This window comes from Chiloscyllium plagiosum, chromosome 10 (assembly GCF_004010195.1).
Source record: "Chiloscyllium plagiosum isolate BGI_BamShark_2017 chromosome 10, ASM401019v2, whole genome shotgun sequence".
NCBI classification, from domain to species: domain Eukaryota; kingdom Metazoa; phylum Chordata; class Chondrichthyes; order Orectolobiformes; family Hemiscylliidae; genus Chiloscyllium; species Chiloscyllium plagiosum.
In genome coordinates this window covers 4,559,712-4,585,664 of record NC_057719.1, presented here as the reverse complement: position 1 = coordinate 4,585,664, position 25,953 = coordinate 4,559,712, and the positions used below count along the sequence as shown (strand labels likewise).

General features: G+C 43.6%; 1 protein-coding gene across 1 annotated transcript in view; it reads right to left on the bottom strand.

The window, feature by feature from the left end:
* Positions 1-25,953, bottom strand: part of LOC122553921 (leucine-rich repeat-containing protein 74A) — a 104,180-nt gene that overhangs the window by 57,122 nt on the left and 21,105 nt on the right. Inside the window, exons 2-6 of the mRNA XM_043698428.1 lie at positions 20,707-20,729; positions 17,620-17,776; positions 16,430-16,599; positions 15,420-15,527; positions 13,516-13,668 (exon numbers count right to left, since the gene is read on the bottom strand). Of these exons, the coding sequence (XP_043554363.1) occupies positions 13,516-13,668; positions 15,420-15,527; positions 16,430-16,599; positions 17,620-17,776; positions 20,707-20,729 (611 nt within the window). The remainder of the gene's footprint in view (positions 1-13,515; positions 13,669-15,419; positions 15,528-16,429; positions 16,600-17,619; positions 17,777-20,706; positions 20,730-25,953) is intronic.

Here is a 25,953-nt window from a genome sequence, read left to right as displayed (position 1 = left end):
TGTCAACAGGGGTGGTACCAGGGAACTGTAGAGTGGCGAATGTTGTGCCCCTGTTCAAAAAATGGAATAGGGATAACCCCGGGAATTACAGGCCAGTTCGTCTTACTTCCGTGGTAGGATAAGTAATGGAAAGGGTACTGAGGGATAGGATTTATGAGTATATGGAAAGACGCTGCTTGATTAGGGACAGCCAGCACGGATTTGTGAGGGGTAGGTCTTGCCTTACAAGTCTTATTGAATTCTTTGAGGAGGAGACCAAGCATTGGATGAGGGTAGAGCAGTGGATGTAGTGTACGTGGATTTTAGTAAGGCATTTGATAAGGTTCCCCATGGTAGGCTTATGCGGAAAGTCAGGAGGCATGGGATAGTGGGAAATTTGGCCAGTTGGATAGAGAACTGGCTACCCGGTCGAAGTCAGAGAGTGGTGGTAGATGGTAAATATTCAGCCTGGAGCCCAGTTACAGGTGGAGTTCCGCAGGGATCACTTCTGTGTCCTCTGCTGTTTGTAATGTTTGACTTGGAAGTGGGAGTCGAAGGGTGGGTCAGTAAATTTGCAGACGATACAAAGATTGGTGGAGTTGTGGATAGTGAGGAGGGCTGTTGTCGGCTGCAAAGGGACTTAGATATGATGCAGAGCTGGGCTGAGGAGTGGCAGATGGAGTTCAACCCTGTCAAGTGTGAGGTTGTCCATTTTGGAAGGACAAATAAAAATGCGGAATACAGGGTTAACGGTAGGGTTCTTAGTAAGGTGGAGGAGCAGAGGGACCTTGGGGTCTATGTTCATAGCTCTTTGAAAGTTGCCACTCAGCTTGTAAGAAGGCCTATGGTGTATTAGCATTCATTAGCAGAGGGATTGAATTCAAGAGTCGTGAGATGATGTTGCAGCTGTTAGGCCACATTTGGAGTACGGTGTGCAGTTCTGGTCGCCTCATTTTAGGAAAGATGTGGAAGCTTTGGAGAGGGTGCAGAGGAGATTTACCAGGATGTTGCCTGGAATGGAGAATAGGTCGTACGAGGATAGGCTAAGAGTGCTAGGCCTTTTCTCATTGGAACGGCGAAGGATGAGGGGTGACTTGATAGAGGTTTATAAGATGATCAGGGGAATAAATAGAGTAGACAGTCAGAGACTTTTTCTCTGGGTACAACAGCGTGTTACAAGGGGACATAAATTTAAGGTGAAGGGTGGAAGGTATAGGGGGGATGTCAGGGGTAGGTTCTTTACCCAGAGAGTGGTGGGGGCATGGAATGCCTGCCTGTGGGAGTGGCAGAGTCAGAATCATTGGTGACCTTTAAGCGGCAATTGGATAGGTACATGGATGGGTGCTTAAGCTAGGACAAATGTTCGGCACAACATCATGGGCCGAACGGACTGTTCTGTGCTGTATTGTTCTATGTTCTATTTTCAAAGGGGAGTAGGACCAGCAGGAGGTCATAGAACATAGAACATAGAAAAATACAGCGCAGTACAGGCCCTTTAGCCCTCGATGTTGCGCCGATCCAAGCCTACCTAACCTACACTAGCCCACTATCCTCCATATGCCTATCCAATGCCCGTTTAAATGCCCATAAAGAGGGAGAGTCCACCACTGCTACTGGCAGGGCATTCCATGAACTCACAACTCGCTGAGTAAAGAATTAGATTAGATTACTTACAGTGTATAAACAGGCCCTTCGGCCCAACAAGTCCACACCGCCCCGCCGAAGCGCAACCCACCCATACCCCTACATTTACCCCTTACCTAACACTACGGACAATTTAGCATGGCCAATTCACCTGACCTGCACATCTTTGGACTGTGGGAGGAAACCGGAGCACCCGGAGGAAACCCACGCAGACACGGGGAGAACGTGCAAACTCCACACAGTCAGTCGCCTGAGGCGGGAATTGAACCCGGGTCTCTGGCGCTGTGAGGCATCAGTGCTAACCACTGTGCCACCGTGCCACCCACATCTACCCCTAACATCTGTGCTATACCTACCACCCCTTAATTTAAAGCTATGCCCCTCATAATAGCTGACTCCATACGTGGAAAAAGGTTCTCATGGTCAACCCTATCTAAACCCCTAATCATCTTGTACACCTCTATCAAGTCACCCCTAAACCTTCTTTTCTCCAATGAAAACAGCCCCAAGTGCCTCAGCCTTTCCTCATATGATCTTCCTACCATACCAGGCAAAATCCTGGTAAACCGTCTCTGCACCCGTTCCAGTGCCTCCACATCCTTCCTATAGTATGGCGACCAAAACTGCACACAATACTCCAGATGCGGCTGCACCAGAGTCTTATACAACTGCAGAATCACCTCACACTTAGCTACATTGAACTCCATTTGCCACCTTTCTGCCCAGTTCTGCAGCTTATCTATATCCCGCTGTAACCTGCCACATCCTTCCTCACTGTTAACAACTCCACCGACTTTCATATCATCCGCAAACTTGCTCACCCAACCTTCTAGCCCCTCCTCCAGGTCATTTATAAAAAAACAGCAATGGTCCCAAACCAGATCCTTGCGGAACACCGCTAGTAACTGCACTCCAAGATGAACCTTTACCATCAATACTACCCTCTGTCTTCTTCCAGCCAGCCAACTCCTAATCCAAACCTCCAACTCACCCTCAATGCCATACCTCCGTATTTTTTGCGGTAGCCTACCATGGGGAACCTTATCAAACGCCTTACTAAAATCCATATACACCACATCTACCGCTTTACCCTTGTCTGTGGAGTTGAAATGCCCATCAGCCATGATTGAATGGCGGAGTGGACTCGATGGGCCGAATGGCCTTACTTCCATTCTTATGTCCTATGGTCCTATGGTCTACCTCCTTAGTCACCTTCTCAAAGAATTCAATAAGGTTTGTGAGGCACGACCTGCCTTTCACAAAACCATGCTGACTATCCTTGATCACATTATTCCTATCCAGATGTTCATAAATCCTATCCCTTACAATTCTCTCTAAGACTTTGCCCACAACAGAAGTGAGACTCACCGGCCTATAGTTACTAGGGTTATCCCTATTCCCCTTCTTGAACAGGGGAACCACATTTGCTATCCTCCAGTCTTCTGGCACTATTCCTGTAGACAACAGGGACATAAAAATCAAGGCCAATGGCTCTGCAATCTCCTCCTTTGCTTCCCAGAGAATGCTATCAGGCCCAGGGGACTTATCTATTTTAACCCTTTCCAGAATTTCCAACACCTCTTCCCTACATACCTCAAAGCCGTCCATTCTAATTAATTGTGACTCAATATTCACATTGGCAACAATGTCCTGTTCCTGAGTGAATACTGACAAAAAGTATCCATTCAGTGTCTCCCCAATCTCTTCAGCCTCCACATGCAACTTCCCACTACTATCCTTGACTGGACCTATTCCTACCCTAGTCATACTTTTATTCCTGACATACCTGTAGAAAGCCTTAGGGTTTTCCCTAATCCTACCAACTAAGGACTTTTCATGTCCCCTCCTTGCTACTCTTAGTTCTCTCTTCAGATCCTTCCTGGCTACCTTATAACTCTCAATCGCCCCAATTGAACCTTCACGCCTCATCTTTACATAGGCCGTAAGTATTTACATAGGTTGTTACGTACATTGGAACTAATGACATAGGAAGGAAAGAGGATGAGATTCTGAAGGGAGGATATAGGAAGTTTGGCAGGAATTTGTAAAGGAGATCCTCAAGGTTAGTAATATCTGGATTACTCCCGGTGCTACGAGCTTGAGAGGATAGGTGTAGAAACATAGAGCAGATGAATGTGTGGCTGAGGAGCTGGTGCAGGGAAGAATGGCTAACATTTTTGGATGATTGGAATCTCTTCTGGGGTAGAAGTGTTCTGTATAAGAAGGACGGATTGTACTGAATCGGAAGGGAATGAATATACTGGCAGGGAGATTTGCTGAAGCCGCTTTGGAGAATTTAAACTAGTAAGCTGAGATTGGTGGCGTGTGGTAGGGAGATAATGAGGAAAGTGATAAATTTGGGACTGGTACAGTTGGGAACAGGAGCAAGGCAAACAGTCAGGGCAGGCAGGAACTAGCCACGAAACGACACGACCAGCTATCCTTAGTAGCCACACACGCAGACAACAAGCAACATGAATTCGACTGGGACAACACTACTATCATAGGGCAAGCCAGACAGAGAACAGCCAGGGAATTCCTAGAGGCATGGCATTCATCCACAAACTCCATCAACAAACACATCGACCTGGACCCAATATACCAATCACTACAGCGGACAGCTGAAACTGACAATCGGAAGCGGCAGGGACAGACCACTATAAACACCGGAGGAAACATCAAAGAAGCGCTTCGCAGGAGGCTCCCAAGCACTGATGATGTCGCCTAGCCAGGGGACGAAACGTTTGCAACAAAAACTTCCAGCTCAGCGAACAGAACCACAACAACAAATGGGTAACTAGGGAGAAAATAAGACCCCTCAAAGATCAGCAAGTCAGCCTATGTGTTGAACTGCAGGAGGTGGATACCAAACGAATATTTTGCATCAGTGGTTACTGTGGGGAAGGACATGAAGATTCAGAATGTGGAGACATAGATGGTGACATCTTGAAAAATGTCCATATTACAGAGGAGGAAGTGCTGGATATCTTAAAATGCATGTATACCCAGGATAAATCCACAGGATCTGATCAGGGTATCCTAGACTTCTGTGGGAAGCTAGGGAAGTGATTGCTGGGCCCCTTGCTGAGATATTTGTATCATCGATAGTCACAGGTGAGGTGCCGGAAGACTGGAGGTCTAACGTGGCACCACTATTTAAGAAAGGTGGTAAGGAAAAGCCAGAGGGCCATAGATTAGTGAGCCTGACATCAGTGATGGGCAAATTGTTGGACAGGATTTACATTTATTTGGATAGGCAAGGACTGTTTAGGGATAGTCAATGTACCTTTGTCCATGGGAAATCAAGTCTCACTAATTTGATTGAGTTTTTTGAAGAAGTAACGAAGGGGATTGATGAGGGCAGAGTAGTGGACATGATCTATATGAACTTCACTGAGGCGTTTGACAAGGTTCCTCGTGGTAGACTGGTTAGCAAGGTTAAATCACATGGAATACAGGGAGAACTAGGATGTTACCAGGACCCAAGGGTCTGAGTTGTAAAGAAAGGTTGGACAAGCTAAGACTCTTTTCCTTCTTAAAAGCATAAGAGACTAAGGGGGGACCTTACAGAGGTGTGTAAGATCATGGGGATAGGGTGAATGAATTCAGTCTTTTACCCAGGATTGGGGAATTGAGGACTAGAGGGCATCAGTTTAAGGTTAGAGGGGAAAGTATAAAAGGGAAGCTGAGGGGCAACCTTTTTACACAGAGAGTGGTACACATAAGGAATGAACTACCAGTGAAAGTGGTTAGGCGGATACATTAACAACATTTAAAAGGCATTTGGACAAATACATGGATAAGAAAAGAGTAGAAGGATACAGGTCAAGTGCAGGGAAATGGGGTTAGTGTGGATAGACATTTTGGTCAACATGGACTAGTTTGGGCCAAATGGCCTGTCTCCATGCCATGGCACTACATGACTATGACTCTAGCTAGCTCTTTGGATACAGAACTGCCTCGCAGGTAGAAGTTGGTGGTGGAGGGTTGCTTTTCAGACTGGTGGCCTATGACAAGTGATTAGAATTTTTGGATTAGATTCCCTACAGTGTGGGAATATGCCCTTTGGCCCAACCAGTCCACACCGACTCTCCGAAGAGTAACCCATCCAGACCTGCACGTCTTTGGACTGTGCGAGGAAACCGGAGCACCTGGAGGAAATCCGCACAGACACGAGGGGAATGTGCAAACTTCACACAGACAGTCGCCCGAGGCTGGAATCGAACCTGAGACCCTGGCGCTGTGAGGCAGCAGTGCTAACCATTGTGCCACAAGGACCGGTGCTAAACCAGCTGCTTTTCGTCATTTATATAAATCATTTGGATGTGGAAAATAGGAGGTAATGTAAGTAAGTTTGCAGATGACACCAAAATTGGAGGTGTAGTGGACAGCGAAGAAGGTTACCTCAGAGTACAACAGGATCTTGATCAGATGGGCCAATGGAGTTTAAATGTGAGGTGCTGCATTTTGGAACAGCAAATCAGAGCAGGACTTTTTAGATTATAGATTAGATTCCCTACAGTATGGAAACAAGCCCTTCGACCCAACACTGACCCTTCGAAGAGTAACCTACCCAGACTCACTCACCTACCCTATATTTACCTCTGACTAATGCACCTAACACAATGGGCAATTTAGCATGGCCAATTTACCTGACTTGCACATCTTTGGATTGTGGGAGGAAGCCAGCACAAACACGGGGCAAATGTGCAAACTCCACTCGGACAGTCACCCCAGGTGGGAGTCGAACCTAGGTCCTTGGTGCTGTGAGGCAGCAATGCTAACCACTGAGCTACCATGCCACTCCACAACTTATATACTTAATGGTAAGGTCCTGGGGAGTATTGCTGAACAAAAAGACATTGGAGTGCAGGTTCATAGCTCCTTGAAATAGAGTCACAGGTAGATAGGATAGTGAAGAAGGCATTTGGTATGCTTTCCTTTATTGGTCAGAGTATTGAGTACAGGAGTTGGGAGGTCATGTTGCGGCTGTACAGGACATGAGTTAGACCACTTTTAGAATATTGGTTTCCCTGCTATAGAAAGAATGTTATGAAACTTGAAAGGGTTCAGTTTTCCCTGGAGCAATGAAGCCTGAGGGGTGACCTTATAGAGGTTTATAAAATCATGAGGAATATGGGTAGGGTAAGTACAAGATCTTTTCTCTGCGTTGAAGGAGACCAGAACTAGAGGGCATAGGTTTAGGGTGAGAGGGGAAAGATTTAAAAGGGAGCTAAGGGGCAACTTTTTCACCCAGAGAGTGGTGCGTGTATGGAATGAGCTACTAGTGGAAGTGGTGGTGGCTGGTACATTTAAAAGGCATTTGGATGAGTATATGAATAGAAAAGGTTTAGGGGGATATGGGCCAAGTGCTGGCAAATGGGACTAGATTAGTTTAAGATCTCTCGTTGGCATAGATGTGTTGGACTGAAGGGTCTGTTTCCATGCTGTATATTTCTATGAATCTATAAATCAGTCTTAAATTGACCTTTTTTACCTTATATTCTGGTGTGTTTCTGTTGCTTTTTAAAGGTTGAGAAAGGGCATTTGACATACTTGTTTTAAATGCTTGACTCTTAAAGGAGTCCCATTATGTTCTTGTCATTTACTTCATTTTAATTTATACAATCAGTTTAGTATTTGAGTAAAAATAACTAAATGTAAAAGTATACAATTAGTCCATTTGCTCCAGGTATTTATCATATGAATATTGATCACAAGGCATGTAAAATCTATCCAGTGCATATCTAATTACAACATACTGTGACTTGAACTAACTTTGGCCTAACATGAACAAAAGAGACAATTAGGTGTTAAATATTATCAGTATTTATAACAGCACACTTACTGAAACTCTCAACCATGCCCTTGTTACCTAGACTTGAATATTTCTAGCTAACTTCTCATATTAGTGTACAAAATACCATGCAAGGACTGCACAAAACACTATACAGGACAAACAGGAAGACAGCTAACAATCGCATACATGAACATCAACTAGCCACGAAACGACACGACCAGCTATCCTTAGTAGCCACACACGCAGACAACAAGCAACATGAATTCGACTGGGACAACACTACCATTATAGGGCAAGCCAGACAGAGAACAGCCAGGAAATTCCTAGAGGCATGGCATTCATCCACAAACACCATCAACAAACACATCGACCTGGACCCAATAAACCAACCACTACAGCGGACAGTTGAAACTGACAACCGGAAGCGGCAGGGACAGACCACTATAAACACCGGAGGAAACACCAAAGAAGATCTTTTCTCTGCGTTGAAGGAGACCAGAACTAGAGGGCATAGGTTTAGGGTGAGAGGGGAAAGATTTAAAAGGGAGCTAAGGGGCAACTTTTTCACACAGAGGGTGGTGTGTATGGAATGAGCTACCTGAAGAAGTGGTACAATAACAACATTTGAAAGGTATCTGGATGGGTACATGAATAGGAAAGGTTTAAAGGGATATAGACCAAGTGCTGACAAATGGGACTAGATTAATTTAGGATATCTGGTCGGAATGGATGATTTGGACTGAAGGGCCTGTTTCCATGCTGTACACCTCTATGACTCTATTTAACTTAAAAAGCAACATTCAGTCAAACCTCACTTGTGATGTGTGCCTTCACTTACAGTCATACAGTCATAGAGATGTACAGCATGGAAACAGACCCTTCGGTCCAATCTGTCCATGCCGACCAGATATCCCAACCCAGTCTAGTCCCACCTGCCAGCACCCGGCCCATATCCCTCCAAATCCTTTCTATTCATATACCTATCCAAATGCCTCTTAAATGTTGCAATTGTGCCAGGCTCCCCCACTTCCTCTGGCAGCTTATTCCATATCCGTACCACCCTCTGTGTGAAAAAGATGCCCCTTAGGTCTCTTTCATATCTTTCCCCTCTCACCCTAAACCTATGGCCTCTAGTTCTGGACTCCCCGACCCCAGGGAAAAGACTTTGCCGATTTATCCTATCCATGCCCCTCATAATTTTGTAAACCTCTATAAGATCATCCCTCAGTCTCCAACACTCCAGTCTTCCGGCACCTCATCTGTGACTATTGATGATACAAATATCTCAGCAAGAGGCCCAGCAATCACTTCTCTAGCTTCCCATAGAGTTCTTGGGTACACCTGATCAGGTCCTGGGGATTTATCCACCTTTACCCATTTCAAGGCATCCAGCACTTCCTCCTCTGTCATCTGGACATTTTGCAAGGGGGCCTAACAGGGAAGGCAGATGAACTCAGGGCATGGTTAGGAACATGGGACTGGGATGTCATAGCAATTACAGAAACATGGCTCAGGGATGGGCGGGATTGGCAGCTTAATGTTCCAGGATACAAATGCTACAGGAAGGATAGAAAGAGAGGCAAGAGAGGAGGGGGAGTGGCATTTTTTATAAGGGGTAGTATTACAACAGTGCTGAAGGAGGATATACCCAGAAATACATCCAGGGAAGTGTTTTGGGTTGAACTGAGAAATAAGAAAGGGATGATTACCTAATTGGGATTGTATTATAGACCCCTTAATAGTCAGAGGGAAATTGAGAAACAAACTTGTAAGGAGATCTCAGCTATCTGTAAGAATAATAGGGTGGTTATGGTAGGGGATTTTAACTTTCCAAACATAGACTGGGACCGCCATAGTGTTAAAGGTTTAGATGGAGAGGAATTTGTTAAGTGCGTACAAGAAAACTTTCTGATTCAGTATGTGGATGTACCTACTAGAGAAGGTGCAAAACTTGACCTACTCTTGGGAAATAAGGCAGGGCTTGTGACTGAGTTGTCAGTTGGGGAGCATTTTGGGGCCAGTGACCATAATTCTATTAGATTTAAAATAGTGATGAGAAGGATAGACCAGATCTAAAAGTTGAAGTTGTAAATTGCCCATTTTGACAGTATTAGGCAAGAACTTTCGAAAGCTGATTGGGGACAGATGTTCCCAGGTAAAGGGACGGCTGGAAAATGGAAAGCCTTCAGAAATGTGATAACGAGAATCCAGAGAAAGTATATTCCTGTCAGCTTGAAAGGAAAGGCTGATAGGTATAGGGAATGCTGGATGACTAAAGAAATTGAGGGTTTGGTTAAGAAAAAGAAAGAAGCATATGTAAGGTATAGACAGGATAGATCGAGTGAATCCTTAGAGTATAAAGGCAGTAGGAGTATACGTAGGAGGGAAATCAGGAGGGCAAAAAGGGGGCATGAGATAGCTTTGGCAAATAGAATTAAGGAGAATCCAAAGGGTTTTTACAAATACATGAAAGACAAAAGGGTAAGAAGGGAGAGAAAAAGGGTCCCTCAAAGATCAGCAAGGCGGCCTTTGTGTGGGGCCACAGAAAACGGGGGAGATACTAAATGAGTATTTTGCATCAATATTTACTGTGGAAAAGGATATGGAAGATATAGACTGTAGGTGAGGTCCTCCAGTTGGCAACCTTCCATATTGACCTGAAGTCTAAATTCAATTCTATTTTCTTTATTGTCCATATGAGAATTCATTTTGAGTACATTGCTCATCCATTAAAATATTATATATAAATGAATAATAAGAAGTACAAATTTGGAATTTACCCTATCAGGCAAGTTTAACTAGTTTTAATAAAAATGTTTCGGTATGGTTGCAATGCATTAAAATAATTAGCCATTGGGTCCCAGAATGAGTACAAATCTTTATTCATTTACTAAATTCTTAAAATTTCTTTTTGAGAATGACACAAATGTGTTCAGAACTGATTTGTCCTGCATCTGCATGATTGAATCCCTTTCCCTGAATGCATCCAAGAAAATATTGAGACAAGGAGTGATTTTCATTGTTCATGATACTCTAATTTCATTAAAATTCTTCAGTACAGGTCTCAAAAGATCTACTCATTACATATCCGTCCTGCGCAGTTTAATAATTTCTGTACCATACCTCCCTAAGACAGTAGTACTTTCCAAAAGGATGGCTTTTGGTAGAGAAGAGTTTATGATTCTGACAATCTACTCAAAAATATTTTCATTTTCTGTGGTTGTATAATTGTGTAAGAGATGATAGGGACAGGATTGTTAGATCGAGATGTCCCGAGCTTCGGACTGGCATGTAGGCGATGGAGTTTGACTCAATCATTTCATTCTTGGAATAGGAACAGGAGAGCATTTTGGCAGTTTTCGTCATGACTGAGCAGCCCTCTCCACTCTGCTTGCTCTACACAGAAGGAACTAGAAAATGTGCCCTTAAAAATAGTTTGTTCCATCACCAACCTGGCTTGAAAACAGCGTGCAGCAAACTCATCTACCTGTGGCCTGAAATCCAAAGGGAATCTCAATCTCAAAACCTGGAATATATAAACCTACATGGACGAGGAGCAAAGCAATCATTCAAAATGAACAGCTGCCTTTGTTGCCCGGGAACTCAGGCAATTCAACATTGATATTGTTGCTCTGAGGGAGACTTGAAGAGCAGGTGAAGGGCAGCTGAGGGAAGGAGGTGGTGAGGAAAACCCAAGTATTAGCCCAGGGTACATGGATTTGGATTAATCAACTGACACTCTGAGCTCACAGTTTGCATTGACGATCACCTCTTGACTCTCTGTCTGCAACCTGCCAAGAAATAGCAAGCAGCGGTTATGAGTGCCTATGGTCCAAATCTTGATGCTCAAATGAGTCTTCTACTCCACTCTAAACACCTATGAACATCTCTAAGAAGGATATCAATATCATCCTTGGGGACTTCAACACCAGGGTTGGAAAGGGCAACCAAGTCTGGAAAGAAACGATCAGAAAGAAAGAAGTTAGGAATTGCAACTCCAACAAGATTCTCCTGCTCACCAAATATATAGAATACTGCTCATCACTGTTCCATCAAAAAAAATCAAAGCAATGATCAGTGCAGACAAGTGCTAGACAGACCACTAGCTCATCTGCTCCTCAATGTTCATCAAATATCACCAGAAGCGGCTGAGGTTGAAGAAACAGTTCAGTAGAACGCTTAATGATGAGCGACTTCAAGAGTCAAGCAGACCAGTGGACTTCTAATAATGTCAACACCAAAATCTCCAAATGGCTCACTTTAGTAGAGTAGAGGAAATCTGTGAAAGAGCTGAAGACAACCATTGTCTTATGCTGTGAAAAATCCATCATGTACAAGTTCAGAAAACACTAATGACTGCATCATCAAAGATCGCATAAGCAAGAAAATGAAAGTTCTCTATATCCAACAAAACAACATCATCAGTGAGGCAAAGAGGAGAACTCATCAAACAGCAACAGCAGAGTTAGAAAAGCAAGAGAAATCAAGAACCAACGGTGAACCGAGAAAGCTAAGGAGTTGCAACTTCTTGCTGACAAGCAGGACATCCAGGGTTTCTTCATTACCACAAGGAAATATACGGACCCAACACCCTTAGCCTCAAATTGGTGCGGAGTAAAGATAGCGCCCTTATGAGAAACAGAGAAAGCATCAGTTTCAGAAAACATTTCAAAGAACTCCTAAACTGCAAGACAATCATCAACAAAGACATGTTTGAAGAAATTCCACCAACTCCCCATTACAAGATTATCTTGCACTCCCACCTAATGTGGCAGAATTTGAAGCCATCATTAGACACATGAAGAATGAAAAAGCTGCAGGAGGAGATGGGATTCCAGCAGAGATTTTCAAACTTGGAGGAGCAGAGCTTACCTGTCATCTCCATCAACTGTTCCTGAAAATCTGGGACAAAGAAGAAATCCCTGCTGATCTCAAGGATGCTATTATCACCACTATTTTCAAGAAAGGAGACAAAGTGGACGGTGGGAACTACAGAGGAATCTCCCTACTCCCTACTCACTGGTCTTCATTGCCAGGAATCCTTGCTCGATGCCTTCTCCATGTCTCTGAGAAAATCCTTCCTGAAAGCCAGTGTGGCTTCTGACCAAACTGTGGAACTCAAAAACTCGAAGAGAAATTTCAGAAGCAACACTCACCACTCTAAATGACCTTCATCGATCTGACAGAGGCTGTCCAGTGAAATTCCGTCTCTGTCTGTGACAAGATGTTGGCAACAGTTCTCACTGGTAGTAATATGATAGAATCCTTTGAGGTCAAGACAGTGCTCAAGCAAAGATGTAACATCATTTTCACCATTTTCTCCATCTCCCGGCACGACCATTTTTCATCTTGTCAAGAACACACTTCTCAGTGGTGAGGTCAGAAAACTTTTCCGCCTCAACCAGTTGAAATCCAAAAACAAAACAATATTGACCTGGCACATGGAACTTCAGTATGCGGATGACAATATCATCTCTGTTCTCTCAGAGGAGAATCTTCAAGCCTCATTTAATGTTTTCACGGAAGCATACTGAAGAATTGGTCTCAACCTCGACCTCAAGAAAGCTCAAATCCTTTACCAATCAGCCCCAGGTAAAGTTTTGGTCCATCCCTCCATTAAGTTCGATGGAGAAATCCTCCCAATAATGGAAGATTTCCTCTACCTGTGAAGCTACCCAGGCTATCTAATATGGTGATTCAACATTGCATTCAATCTGTGAGAGCTGCCTTCAGAAGCCTAAAAAATCAGAGTCTCTAATGATCGTGACGCCTATTCTGATACCAGGGTCCTTGTGTGTAAGGAAATCTCCTTCTTACTCTTCTATATGGCTTTGAAGCTTAGACTACAGGTAGTTCTATAACATGATGGTTGTATTCTTGTGCAACCCCGCATTACAGAAAAATCGTGCTTTAGATAGAGCGTTTAAAGTGTTGGCGATGTAATTGCAATACAGCCAACACACATTTTAAAATATCGTGCTTTAGAAACAGTATCCCCAATTCGTCAATCGCTTTATAGAGAATTCGCATTAACAAAATTGAACAACCTGGACATATAGAAGCCACCTCAAGTGAGCCACCTTGAGAAGTACCATCAATGCTGTTCGTGGCAGATTCTCCGTATCAGCTGTGGGGACTAACATCAGCATCTCTGAAGCAGCTAATGGCAAGAGCATCAAGGTGTAATCATCCGAAATCAACTCCATTGGGCCAGCCACGTGCTTAGGCTGCATGAGTTTACATTGCTAAAGCAAAACTCAAGAAAGGCACTCAAATGAAAAGAGGATAAAGAAAGCATTTCAAAGACTCCCTGAAGGCTTTCCTCAAGAAATGTAACATAGATGTCAACACATGGGAGACCTTCATTCAGAAGAAACAGATTTGGAAGAAACTTTAGTATGAAGGGAAACAATTCTTCCACAATACCGTCATTAAGAAGGTAACCTGTGTTATGATCAAGCCCTCCACAATCACCTGATGAAGGAGCGTCGCTCCGAAAGCTAGTGTGCTTCCAATTAAACCTGTTGGACAATAACCAGGTGTTGTGTGATTTTTAACTTTGTACACCCCAGTCCAACACCGGCATCTCCAAATCATCATTAAGAAGATATACGAAAAAAGAACCAGACAAAGGATATCATGGCCAATAACTAATTCCACCCCAGGAAATACTTGCCATATGTACGGTTGGAGCTGTGACTCTAGGATCAAGCTCATCAGCCACACAAGGATACACAGGATCCATGACCAGTGACATGGGATTTCCTAGGTGGACAATCAGACTCATTAATAAATGATTGATGACCAAATTACCTACAAGTAACATCTCATTGGCATACTTCAGGATCATTACGTCATCATGCTTTGATCAGCAATTATTAGTATAGATGATGAAAAGCAAAAGGTGAAAGCACACAGTCCTGAAGAGATCCAATGTTGATGTAAATGATCCTTAGTAAGCCCCAGAGACTAACACCCACTGAGTTCTGTTATGAAGGAAATTATACATCCAAAGTGGGTAGTAAGTTTGACATCAAGACTTAAATTTCTCAATGAACTTGAATGGTTTCATGATATTAAAAGTGAAATGCACAACTGTGACACAAGCATTGTTGCGTAATCTGTCCATGCGCTGTAGGATCATATAGACTAATGTCAGAACAGTAATGTCTACTAACTTGTGAGGTTGATGAATAAATTGTAAAGAATCAATATGGAGACCAAGAGGATCAAAAATATATTTTGATATAATCTGTTTAAAAAGCTTCATGACTATCAACTGAAGAGCAACTGGCCAATAATCATTCAGGTCAGTATGTCGTGCCCTCTCAGCAACTACTGCAACAGGTGATTAACTTCCAAAAGCAAATGATTTCTGAAAGACCAGAGAAACAGAAGCTGCTAACTGATTAGCCCAATCCTTAAGAAGCACAGGAACTAAAGATTAATTTCTAGGTCAGTGTTATGGAGCAACACCCTGGAATAATAAAAAAATCAAAGGGGCATTAAATAAACATATACCTTCTTCCAGCACTTGTCAGTCAGAGAAAAATTTGGACAACAGAGAGATCATACAATCAGCTAATGAAAAAGTATTTTTGGATCAGTGGTGCTGGAAAAGCACAGCAATTCAGGCAGCATCCGAGGACAGGCAAAATCGACGTTTCGGGCAAAAGCCCTTCATCAGGAATAAAGGAATAATGAAAAAGTATATATTCACTTTCCAACTGGCTATGGGAAGGTGTAAACATGGGCATGCTGTCTTACGGAACCAACGGCAGCATTGTGATGACAGGGCAGAAGGAAGTTGTAAAATGTGTAAGAATATGACTAACCAAATTTCACAACCTTGGGAGCAATATTCAATCCACAGCCTAAAATTCTCCTTACTTCGATGATGTAATATACAATAAATTTTCTTGGCTTATTTACTGGGAGCTAAGTGATTACTTTGAGTCAGCCACAGCGATTCCTAAAAATACAAGATGATCCTTACCAGCGTCTGGATGAAACAATTTTCGACTAACATTTCCATCAGATATTGCACTCCCTCTGCGTTGATTCCATCATGCTCCAAGTCCAATGTAGTCACTGCTGTATTTGTCTGCAGAACAGCAAGAATTATGTAAGTTCTCTCTGCCTCTCATTCTCACTCTTACTTTTTCTGCCTTATAATCTTCACAGTGTTTGTTTTCACCCTCTGGTTTTCCCAAGCTTGTTTGCTTCTTTTGGTATTTCCTGACAGTCCCATGAGGAGATCAAAGATTGAGTTCTTAACCTGCTCCCATTCCATATTATTGCATTGTACCGCCTGCAAACAATGACTGCTACAGGGGCCCAAAATGAAGCCAAATTTCCACTCCTGCCCATGTCCATGGCAGTGAATCTGGAATGAAGATTCGCTGTTCAAAACAGCAGTCCCCACCCCCCCAAACACCCTATCCTGTTAAGGTTTGTTTACTGGTTCCTACACCTGAAAATGAATATTCACTCAACTAAGGTAAGGTCAACGTCTTCTTCTATCTTATAGGTTGTCACACTGTACTGTACTAGGTTTCTCAATTCATTTAGGTACTCTGCATGCAGGTGAAACTGGCACATTAAAGATGGAAATCAGCAGCTTATTTTACAACCCAGTTAACGAAAGTGCACATGTTCTAAAACAAACTAGCCATTATCATTATCACCCATGTTCCCCTTATCTTCAAGACCATATTCACACTATCTCTTAACAATCTAAGGCAATTTCAGTTTATCTTGTTCTCTCACTCTGTCAGTAGTGGTTCTCTGTGCTCAGAAATTAGTTTCAGATTCAGAATGTTCTCTACATTGTATTCTATTGGATTTTTGTAATTTTATTTCTTTTATGTGAATGCCCTCTAAAGGCATCAGATATTAATGCTAAGGGAATCCAGTTTAGACTTCCAGTGTGGGTACAACTTGAACCTGAATGGTAGAAGCTGATTTTAGATAGATTTTGTCTCTCCCTGGACACCAAATACTTACCACGAGTGCAATTGACAAGGCCTTCACTGCTTTGGGTGACATGCAGCGATAGTTCAGGTTAAGGTGAGCATCGTGATGGTGCCGAATGTAGTAAGATATTGGACTGACTCCAACTTCCTCACATGCCCTACGATAGACCTGCTCTTCAGTTACAGTTTCTCCAGGTTTTCCTTATAAAGGTGGTGGGGATGCATGAGGTAAAAGAATACTTAAACAGTTGAAGATTAATGTAATTCTATAGAATACACAATGCAAAATCAAAGCATACTTAGTAACTTTGTCACATGTCATGGAGTTAGCATGGCAGTGACAGTGCATGAAAATTTTGTGGCCCTTAACTGATCACATAGAACATAGAACATAGAACATAGAACAATACAGCACAGAACAGGCCCTTCGGCCCACGATGTTGTGCCGAACTTCTAACCTAGATTAAGTACCCATCCATGTACCTATCCAAATGCCGCTTAAAGGTCGCCAATGATTCCGACTCTACCACTCCCACGGGCAGCGCATTCCATGCCCCCACCACTCTCTGGGTAAAGAACCCACCCCTGACATCTCCCCTATACCTTCCACCCTTCACCTTAAATTTATGTCCCCAACATCTGAGCCCCAATTGGCTTAGGGATGGGAAAAATGAACTCAACCTCCCGACCCAACTCTATAAGGAGATGTTGGGAAAGTGATAGATTGTGGAGAAAGACATGGATGATATAGAATGTGGGGAACTCCTCATCTGAGTATATGACTTCTACCCATGCCCCAAGCCACTTCTTAAGGGGCCATTAAATTCCATTCTTCATCTGTAGAAATGTGTCTGTATTTCAAAAGTGACTTCAAAATGCTTTTGACTATTCCAAGGTCATCAAAATCACCAATGAATGTAAATGATCTTTCCTTCACTGGAGAGACAGCCGTCAGTATTACGTTAATTTTAGTGAAATCCCATGTGGACAGCACAAAACTACAAGTCTGCCAATGATTGCAGATAGGGGCAGGCAAAATATGCTAACCACCAAGTGACACCCACATCTCACAAAATTAATGAATTTAAAAAACTGGAACTGGGCTGCAAAATTTCCCCACTCTAGCTATTATTACATATTTTACTCCTTCAGGGGCCCAGGATTAGCTTTGAACTGTATTTTGCATGAACAGCAGTTTGATCATGATTTCTATTTTCTCACCATCAAGCTCCACATCAGTGTCATAGTCATCTTCACTGGTCTTTTCCAATAGCTGATACATTGGTTCATTGCAGAGTGAACTGTAGCTGTCCCCATTGCTCACAAAAGAATGCGCTGAACTGGCATAACTTGCCCGACTCTGAGTATTATTGAGAAGCTGAAGAATGAACAAATGTCAGGTTGGTCCAAGCATTGAGTATTCCATCCAGCTAAAGTGGATACAGCACTGGCTCTTCTCCATAACCTGCAACACTGCTTTTTCATACACAAAAGTACATTCTCTATAAAAATGCATACATGTAACATTTTGACACTTTAATATATAAGGGATTATGCTATTTTATCAATACAAAGTGAGATCAAATTCACAAAAGAGTTCATGCTCAGAGAACACCAGGTTATAGTCCAACAGGTTTAATTGGAAGCTTTTGAAGCACTGCTCCTTCATCAGGTGGTTGTGCAGGACACAATTGTAAGACACAGAATTTATAGTAAAGCTTTAGTGTGATGTAACAGAAATTATACATTGAAAAATATTTTGATTGTTTGTTAAGTCTCTCATCTGTTAGAGTGACCATCATAGTTTCACTACTTTCATATGTAAATCACAAAACATTTTTTTAAAGTTACATTCTTGTGTGGACATGGACACCACCATTACACGTGGGGACACCTCCCACCATGTACGTGGTAGGTACTCATGCAACTCAGCCAACCTTGTCTATCTCATACACTGCAGGCAAAGATGCCCTGAGGCATGGTACATTGCTGAAACCAAACAAAGGCTACGACAACGGATGAATGGGCACTGCATAACAATGAACAGACAGGAGTGTTCCCTCCTAGTTGGGGAACACTTCAGCGGTCCAGGACACTCGATATTGGACCTTTGAGTGACCATCCTTCAAGGCGAACTTCGAGACAGCAGCAGCAAAAAGTGGCCGAGCAGAGGCTGATAGCTAAGTTCCGTACCCATAGGGAGGGCCTCAACCGGGACCTTGGGTTCATGTCACACTACAGGTGACCACCATTGCACTATACATACATACAGACACTCCTACACACACACACACACAAGCACTCCTATACACACAGACACACGTATACACAGACACGCACACACTCCCACATGCACCCTCTCACAGACTTAGACCACTTTACACTCACACACACGTGTATACACTCTCTCTCACAGACACTCACAACCCCCCATCCCAGACACACATTCACACATGCTTCCTCTCACAGACTTAGACACTTTACACTCACACACACACGTGTATACACTCTCTCTCTCAGACACTCACAATCCCCACCCCAGATAGACACACGCACACAAACCCACATGCACACATACACATATATGTTTGTGGGTGAATTTGTACTTGCAGAGTTACATTGCACTTTGCTCCAAAACTGCATGAATCCATGTAAGACTCTGTTAACTCACTTTTTAGATTAGAATCGGTCTAAACTTTATGGCACAGACAGGGAATGCAGGGGGCTAACACCTTCAACATCTCAACATCTTATCTGGCTGACACCAATTGTTGCAGTTAACTGGAGAATGCAACTTTTAAAAAAAGTTTGTGATTTACAGATGAAAGAATTGAAACTATCATGGTCATTCTAACAGATGAGAGACTCAACAACAATCGAGATATTTTTCAATGTATAATTTCTGTTACATCACACTGTAAACTTTTGCTATAAATTCTGTGTCTTACAATTGTGTACTTCACAACCACCTGATGAAGGCACGGCGCTCCGAAAGCTAGTGCTTCCAATTAAACCTGTTGGACTATAACCTGGTGTTGTGTGATTTTTAACTTTGTACACCCCAGTCCAACAGCTGCATCTCCAAGTCATGTTCGGAGAAGTCACTAAGTGTTGATTTGTAACATTAGGACTTTAAATCCCTCATGTTAGACTTTTTTTTGCCACTGTGGTAATTTTTTTTTTCCCCAGGGTGTTGGTCGACACCGCGTGCTCCTTCTCCAAGGACACCCGGGCCCTAACGTAACCGGGGAAGAGGGGCAGGCAGCCAATTCCTGTTATATTTTTTTTCCCCATGGTGTGTGTGTGCAGGTGTGAGACAGTGAAAGACACAAAGTGCACCAATCTTTATTCAAATTCCACCACCAGGAAGATAGGAAAACACCCGGGTGGCCAGTGACAAACACTGCCCTTCACATCAAGGGACAGTGCTGTGTGATCAAAACAGTGAAGGGGAGGGTAGGAACTAAATCAAAATAGAATTGGAGGGAGAAATGATGCACACGACCCCCTGCGGCGCCCACCTCTCCCTGAACAACTCCAGGGTATTGGTCGACACCGCGTGCTCCTTCTCCAAGGTAAAAGCCAATGTCATCATCCTAGGAAATAGACTCTCATTGTCCACAATATCTAATCCTCGGACCATCTTGTGTGTTTCTATTAAATCACCTCTTATCCTTCTCCTCTCCAATGAGAACAGACCCAAGTCCTGATTTGGAGATGCCGGTGTTGGACTGGGGTGTACAAAATTAAAAACCACACAGCACCAGGTTTTAGTCCAACAGGTTTAATTGGAAATTAACTTTGTAGACCCAAGTGCCTCAGCCATTCCTCATAAGACCTTTGCTTCAGATCAGGAAACAGTCTGGTAACTCTCCTCTGCGTCTTTTCTGATGCTTCCTCATCGCTCCTGTAATGGGGTGACCAGAACTATACACAGCATTCCGAGTCAGTATTAGCATTTTGCACAGTTGCAGCATTACAACACAGCTGCTGAACTCAATCCCTCTACCAATAAAACCTAACATATTGTATGCCTTCTTAACAGCACTATCAACCCTGGGAGGAAACTTTTAGGGATCTAAGTATGTGGACACCAAATTTCCTCTGCAAATCCACACTCCCAAGAATCTTTCCATTGACCCAGTATTCTGCCTTCCTGTTATTCTTCCCAAAGTGAATAACCTCACATTTATCTGCATTGAACTCCAGTTGCCACCTTTCAGCCCAGTTCTGAAGTTTCTCTGCAAACTGCAACATTCTTCCACACTGTCCACCATTCCACCAACTTAGTACCATCTGCAAACTTACCTCTGCCAGCGTCCAAGTCGTTTCTAAAAATAGCAAACAGCAATGGTCACAAAACAGATCCTGTGGCACATTACTAGTAACCGGATTCCAGGCTGAATAGTTTCCATCAACCATCAGTCGTTGCCTTCTTACAGAAAGCCAGTTTCTAATCCAAAAGCTAACTAACCTTCGATCACATGCCTCTGCATTTTATCCAGTAGCCTACCATGTGGAATCCGATTAAAGCTTTACTGATGTCTATGTACACTATGTCAACTGTCCTACCATCATCAATACGCTTGGTCACCGTCCCAAAAAAATCAATGAGGTTTGTGAGACACAACCTGCTCTTGACAATTCCATATCTACTATATCCAATCAAATTGTTGCTTGTGAGATGATTATAAATCCTATCTCTTATAATCCTTTCTAAAACTTTTCCTACAACAGACATAAGGCTCACTTGTCTACAATTACCTAGGTCAGCTCTACAGCCCCTCTTGAACATGGGCACAACATTTGCAATCCTCCAATGCTCTGGTACTAAACCTGTAGACAATGACGACTTAAACATCATGGCCAAAGGCTCTGCCATCTCTTTCCTAGCTTCCCAGTGAATTCTCAGAAAAATCCCATCTGGCCCAGGGACTTACCTACTTTCAATCATTCTAGAAATAATAACACCTTCTCCTTACTAAGCTCCTTTCAAGTCTCATAATGTGTATCTTAGTATTCTCCTCTACAATATTCTCCTTTTCCTTAGTGAGAACAGATGGGAAATATTCATTCAGCACCTCTTCAATCTCCACAGGGTCCACACACAACTTCCCACTTCTGCCTTTGACATGGCCTTTTCCTACCTAAGTCATCATTTTATTCCTCACATATCTGGAGTAAATTTTAGTGTTCTCCTTTATTGTACCTGCTAAAGACTGCTCATGTCCCCTCCTTGCTCTTCTTAACTCTACCTGTAAATCCTATCTAGCTTATCTGTAACTCACCATCGCCTCATCTGAACCATCTCATTCCAACATCACATTAGCCTCTCTCTTCTGCTGAATGAGAGATATCTTTTTTTTTCTTAAACCACGGTTCCCTTACCATCTTTTCAGTTCTCTTACCACCTCCTCCTTGCCTGACAGGGACATATCTATCAAAGACACACAATATCTGTTCCTTAAGCCAGTACCACATTTCGATTGTCTCCATCCCCTGCATTTTGCTGCCCCATTCGTAACCTCCTTAGTCCTGCCTAATCGCCTTATAATTGCCCTCTCCCTATCTATAACTCTTGCCCTGTGGCATGTATGTATTCTTTTCCATCACTAAACTAAATATAACTGAATTATGGTCATGATTTGGAGATGGCGGTGTTGGACTGGGGCGTACAAAGTTAAAAATTACACCACCTGATGAAGGAGCAGCATTACGAAAACTAGTGCTTCCAATTAAACCTGTTGGAGTATAACCTGGTGTTATGTGATTTTTAACTTTGAATTGTAGTCACTCTCTCTAATGTGCTTACCTATTTCTAAAGCAAACACTTGGCCTTGTTCATTACCAAGCACCAGATCTAATGTGGTCTCCCGACTTGTCGGCCCTTCGATGTACTGTGTCAGAAAACCCTCCTGCACACATTGGACAAACGCTGATCCATCCGACGTAATAGAGTTGTGGCATTTCCAGTCAATGTTGGGGAAGTTAAATTCCCCCATAATGACCACCTTGTACCTTTCACTTCTGCCCAGAATCGATTTGCCAATCCTCTCCTCCACATTCCAGGAACTTTGCAGAGGACTATAAAAAACTCCCAGCGATGTGACCTCTCCTTTCCTGTTTCTATCCTCAGCCCATGCCACCCATGTCGATTAGACCACGTCAATAGTTCTTCTATCCATCATTATACTGTCCTTGACTAACAAAGCCACACCACCCTCTCTGTTACCGCCTTCCCTGATTTCTTTGAAAGATCTAAACACTGGAACTTGCAACACCCATTCCTGATCTTGCTTTATGCATGTCTCAGTCATGATCACAACATTGAAGTCCTAGGTACCGATCCATGCTGCAAGCTCACCTAACTGTTTCCGGATACTCTTGGTGTTGAAGTAGACACACTTCAAACCAGTTTGCTGTCTGCCAGCATGCTCCTGTGTCCATGAAATCTTGTCCATGTCCTTCCTAATCTTATCCACCTGTCTATTGGAACACACACACACACCCACCTCCGGTGAGCTAGTTTATCTCACCAAAATAGCACCAGCATATTTCCCACTCATGATATTAATACCTCTCTGGTTCAAGTGAAGAACGTCCGGTTTGTACAGGTCCCACCTTCCCCAGAATGAAGCCCAATTATCTGTATACCTGAAACCCTCCCTCCTGCACCATCCCTGCAGCCACGTGTCAAGCTGATATCTCTCCCTGTTCTTCGCCTCAGTCTCACATGGCACGGGTAACAAACCATAGATTCCTGAAGAAGGGCTTATGCCCAAAACGTCGATTCTCCTGTTCCTTGGATGCTGCCTGACCTGCTGCGCTTTTCCAGCAACACATTTTCAGCTAACAAACAAGAGATAACAACTCTGTTTGTTCTAGTTCTCAGCTTCCACCCTCGCTCCCGAAATCCTGCATTACATCCCTATCCCTCTTTGTACCTTTGACATTGGTACCGATATGGACTATGAGTTAGAGTTAATCACCCTCTCCCTTCATGACCCCAAAGACACAATCCGAGACATCACGGACCCTAGCCCCTGGGAGGCAACACACAAACCATGTTGTCCTCCTCTCCCTGTAAAATGGTTGAACGGTAGGGTTCGGGGCTGAGCTTTGCTGCTCCTCTCCCTTGTAAAACTGCTGTCTTTTGTGTACAGCTGTCAATGTTTTTTTGTAAACTGTTTTGTAATTTGTTTAATAAAATATAAAAAAAATAAAATATAAACGGAGAAAAAAAAACGGGAGAGAGAGGCCTTCTTAGTTTAGGGGACTGATTCTGTGCTGGCTGGTGCTATAGTCAGTATGTTACTGAGTTTCTGCTTTTTTTGGAGGGGGAAACCGGATTCCTGAACTGGCTGAATTATTTAGCCAGTTTGTTAACTGGCATTCCTTTTAGTGAGGACTTATTGTTAAACTCCTGATGCACATAATGTTTCAGGTGTAACTCTGTTCTCATTAGGGGGTTGTTGTTTCACTGGTTGGTTACAGCCTGTGTTACACTCTCCTCTTTCTGAGAAAAGGACAATGTTAATTTTATGGTAGGGCTTAGCCCTTGGACTCATAGTTTTCTTTTGTTTTTTGTATGTGTCTTCACTTTTTATTGGTGTTTGGACTGAGCCCTGTGGAAGACATACACTTTACTAGAGGAGCTGTTCCTGTGGGGAGGCCTAGCACTGGGACTGGGCCTCTGAAGATTGAACACCTGTGTGTGTGTGTGTGTATGCTGGGAGATGAGCAGTTGCTGTATCCTGGAGTTTGGGAGAAGACCTTTCCTTCAGGAGTGGACCAAACCCCTGAGCTAACTGCACTTGCACCTGTTCCTGTGAGTGGGCCTGGCTCTCCAAGGCTGGACCAGGACTCCATTGAGACTGAACACCTGTGTGCAGTGGGGTGTGCATTTGCTGCCTCCAGGAGTGGACTCTGCCCTTGGTTGTGGACTGTTTTTAACAATGGACTCTGCAGTTTGGAGCGGACTCTAATTCTGACATTGCGCATTGTATACTGGAGTGGACTCTTCCTGGAAATGGATTCCATAACTTGAAGACTGTATAGATTTGGACTGTGTACCAGAAAGGAGGTTTTTTGGGTAAATAACTTTTGGTGTTTCCTGGGTCTATCACCTGCACTGTTTTGTGTGTCCCTGGGTCTGGCAGGCCTTGCTGTGAGCTGGGAGGCTCATTGGTCGTCCTGAAAGCTGTCACCCCGAGAGCCAGAGGGTGGGTAGGCCACACTGATGCCAGGTGCCCTGAGCCAGATGGTGGGTAGGCTGTTCTGAGCACTGTCGTCCCGTTAAGGGGTAATCGGGATGGGCTGTCCTAGAGGTGGTCGAAAGGTGTCAGCAGCCGAGAGCCAGAAGGTGCGTAGGGGCGGGCTGAGATCCAGAAGGCTTGTGGGCTACCCTACACGCTGTCGTCCTAGAGGTGGCCGAAAGGTGTGCCAGGATAGCCCACTGGTCGGATGTGCAATGGGGTAGGTGAGAGCCCAATGGTATGTAGGGGCAGACCGAGAGCTAGAAGGTGGGTAGCTGTCCTCAGCGCTGTCACCCTGGGCAGGTACCAGGGCGGGCTGCCCCAGAGGTGGTTGGAAGGTGCTGAGGGTGGTTAGTGAAGCCAGAAGGTGGGTAGGCTGTCCTGACCACTGTCACCCTGGGTGGTGGGCTGTCCTAGAGGTGGTCGAAAGGTGTGTCTGGGCGGACTGAACTGGAAGGGGCATGGGGTGGACCGAGATCTGGAAGGTGGGTAGGGGAGGGCTGCCTTAGAGTGGTCGGAAGGTGGGAGGGGTGGGGGCTTGCGAGTCTGTATTGTCTGCACTTTTGTATGTAACAGTACTGTCTAATGTACAACTGTCATTGCTGTTGTCTCTTTATATCTTTGTGAAACTGGGATTTGAGGTTTGTCCTCATGTCCCTGTAAACTGTTTGCTGCTCCTCTCCCTTGTAAAATTGCTGTTTCTTGTATGCAGCTGTAAATGTAACTGTTTGTTGTAAACTATTTTTGTAATCTGTTTATTTTTTTATTTTATTAAACAAGAATGTCAAAGGGTCGGAGGATGCCAGATGGGCGTCAACTATAGACAATAGGTACAGGAGTAGGCCATTCTGCCCTTCGAGCCTGCACCACCATTCAATATGATCATGGCTGATCATCCTTAATCAGTATCCTGTTCCTGCCTTATTTCCATAACCCTTATTCCACTATCCTTGAGAGCTCTATCCAACTCTTTCTTAAATAAATCCAGAGACTGGGTCTTCACTGCCCTCTAGGGCAAAGCATTCCACACAGCCACCATTCTCTGGGTGAAGAAGTTTCTCCTCCTCTCTGTCCTAAATGATCTACCGCATATTTTTAAGCTGCGTCCTCTGGTTCAGCACTCACCCATCAGTGGAAAAATGTTTCCTGCCTCGAATGTCCAATCCTTTAATAATCTTATGTCTCAATCAGATCCCCTCTCCGTCTTCTAAACTCAAGGGTATACAAGCCCAGTTGCTCCAGTCTTTCAGCGTAAGGTAGTCCCGCCATTCCAGGAATTGACCTCGTGAACCTACGCTGC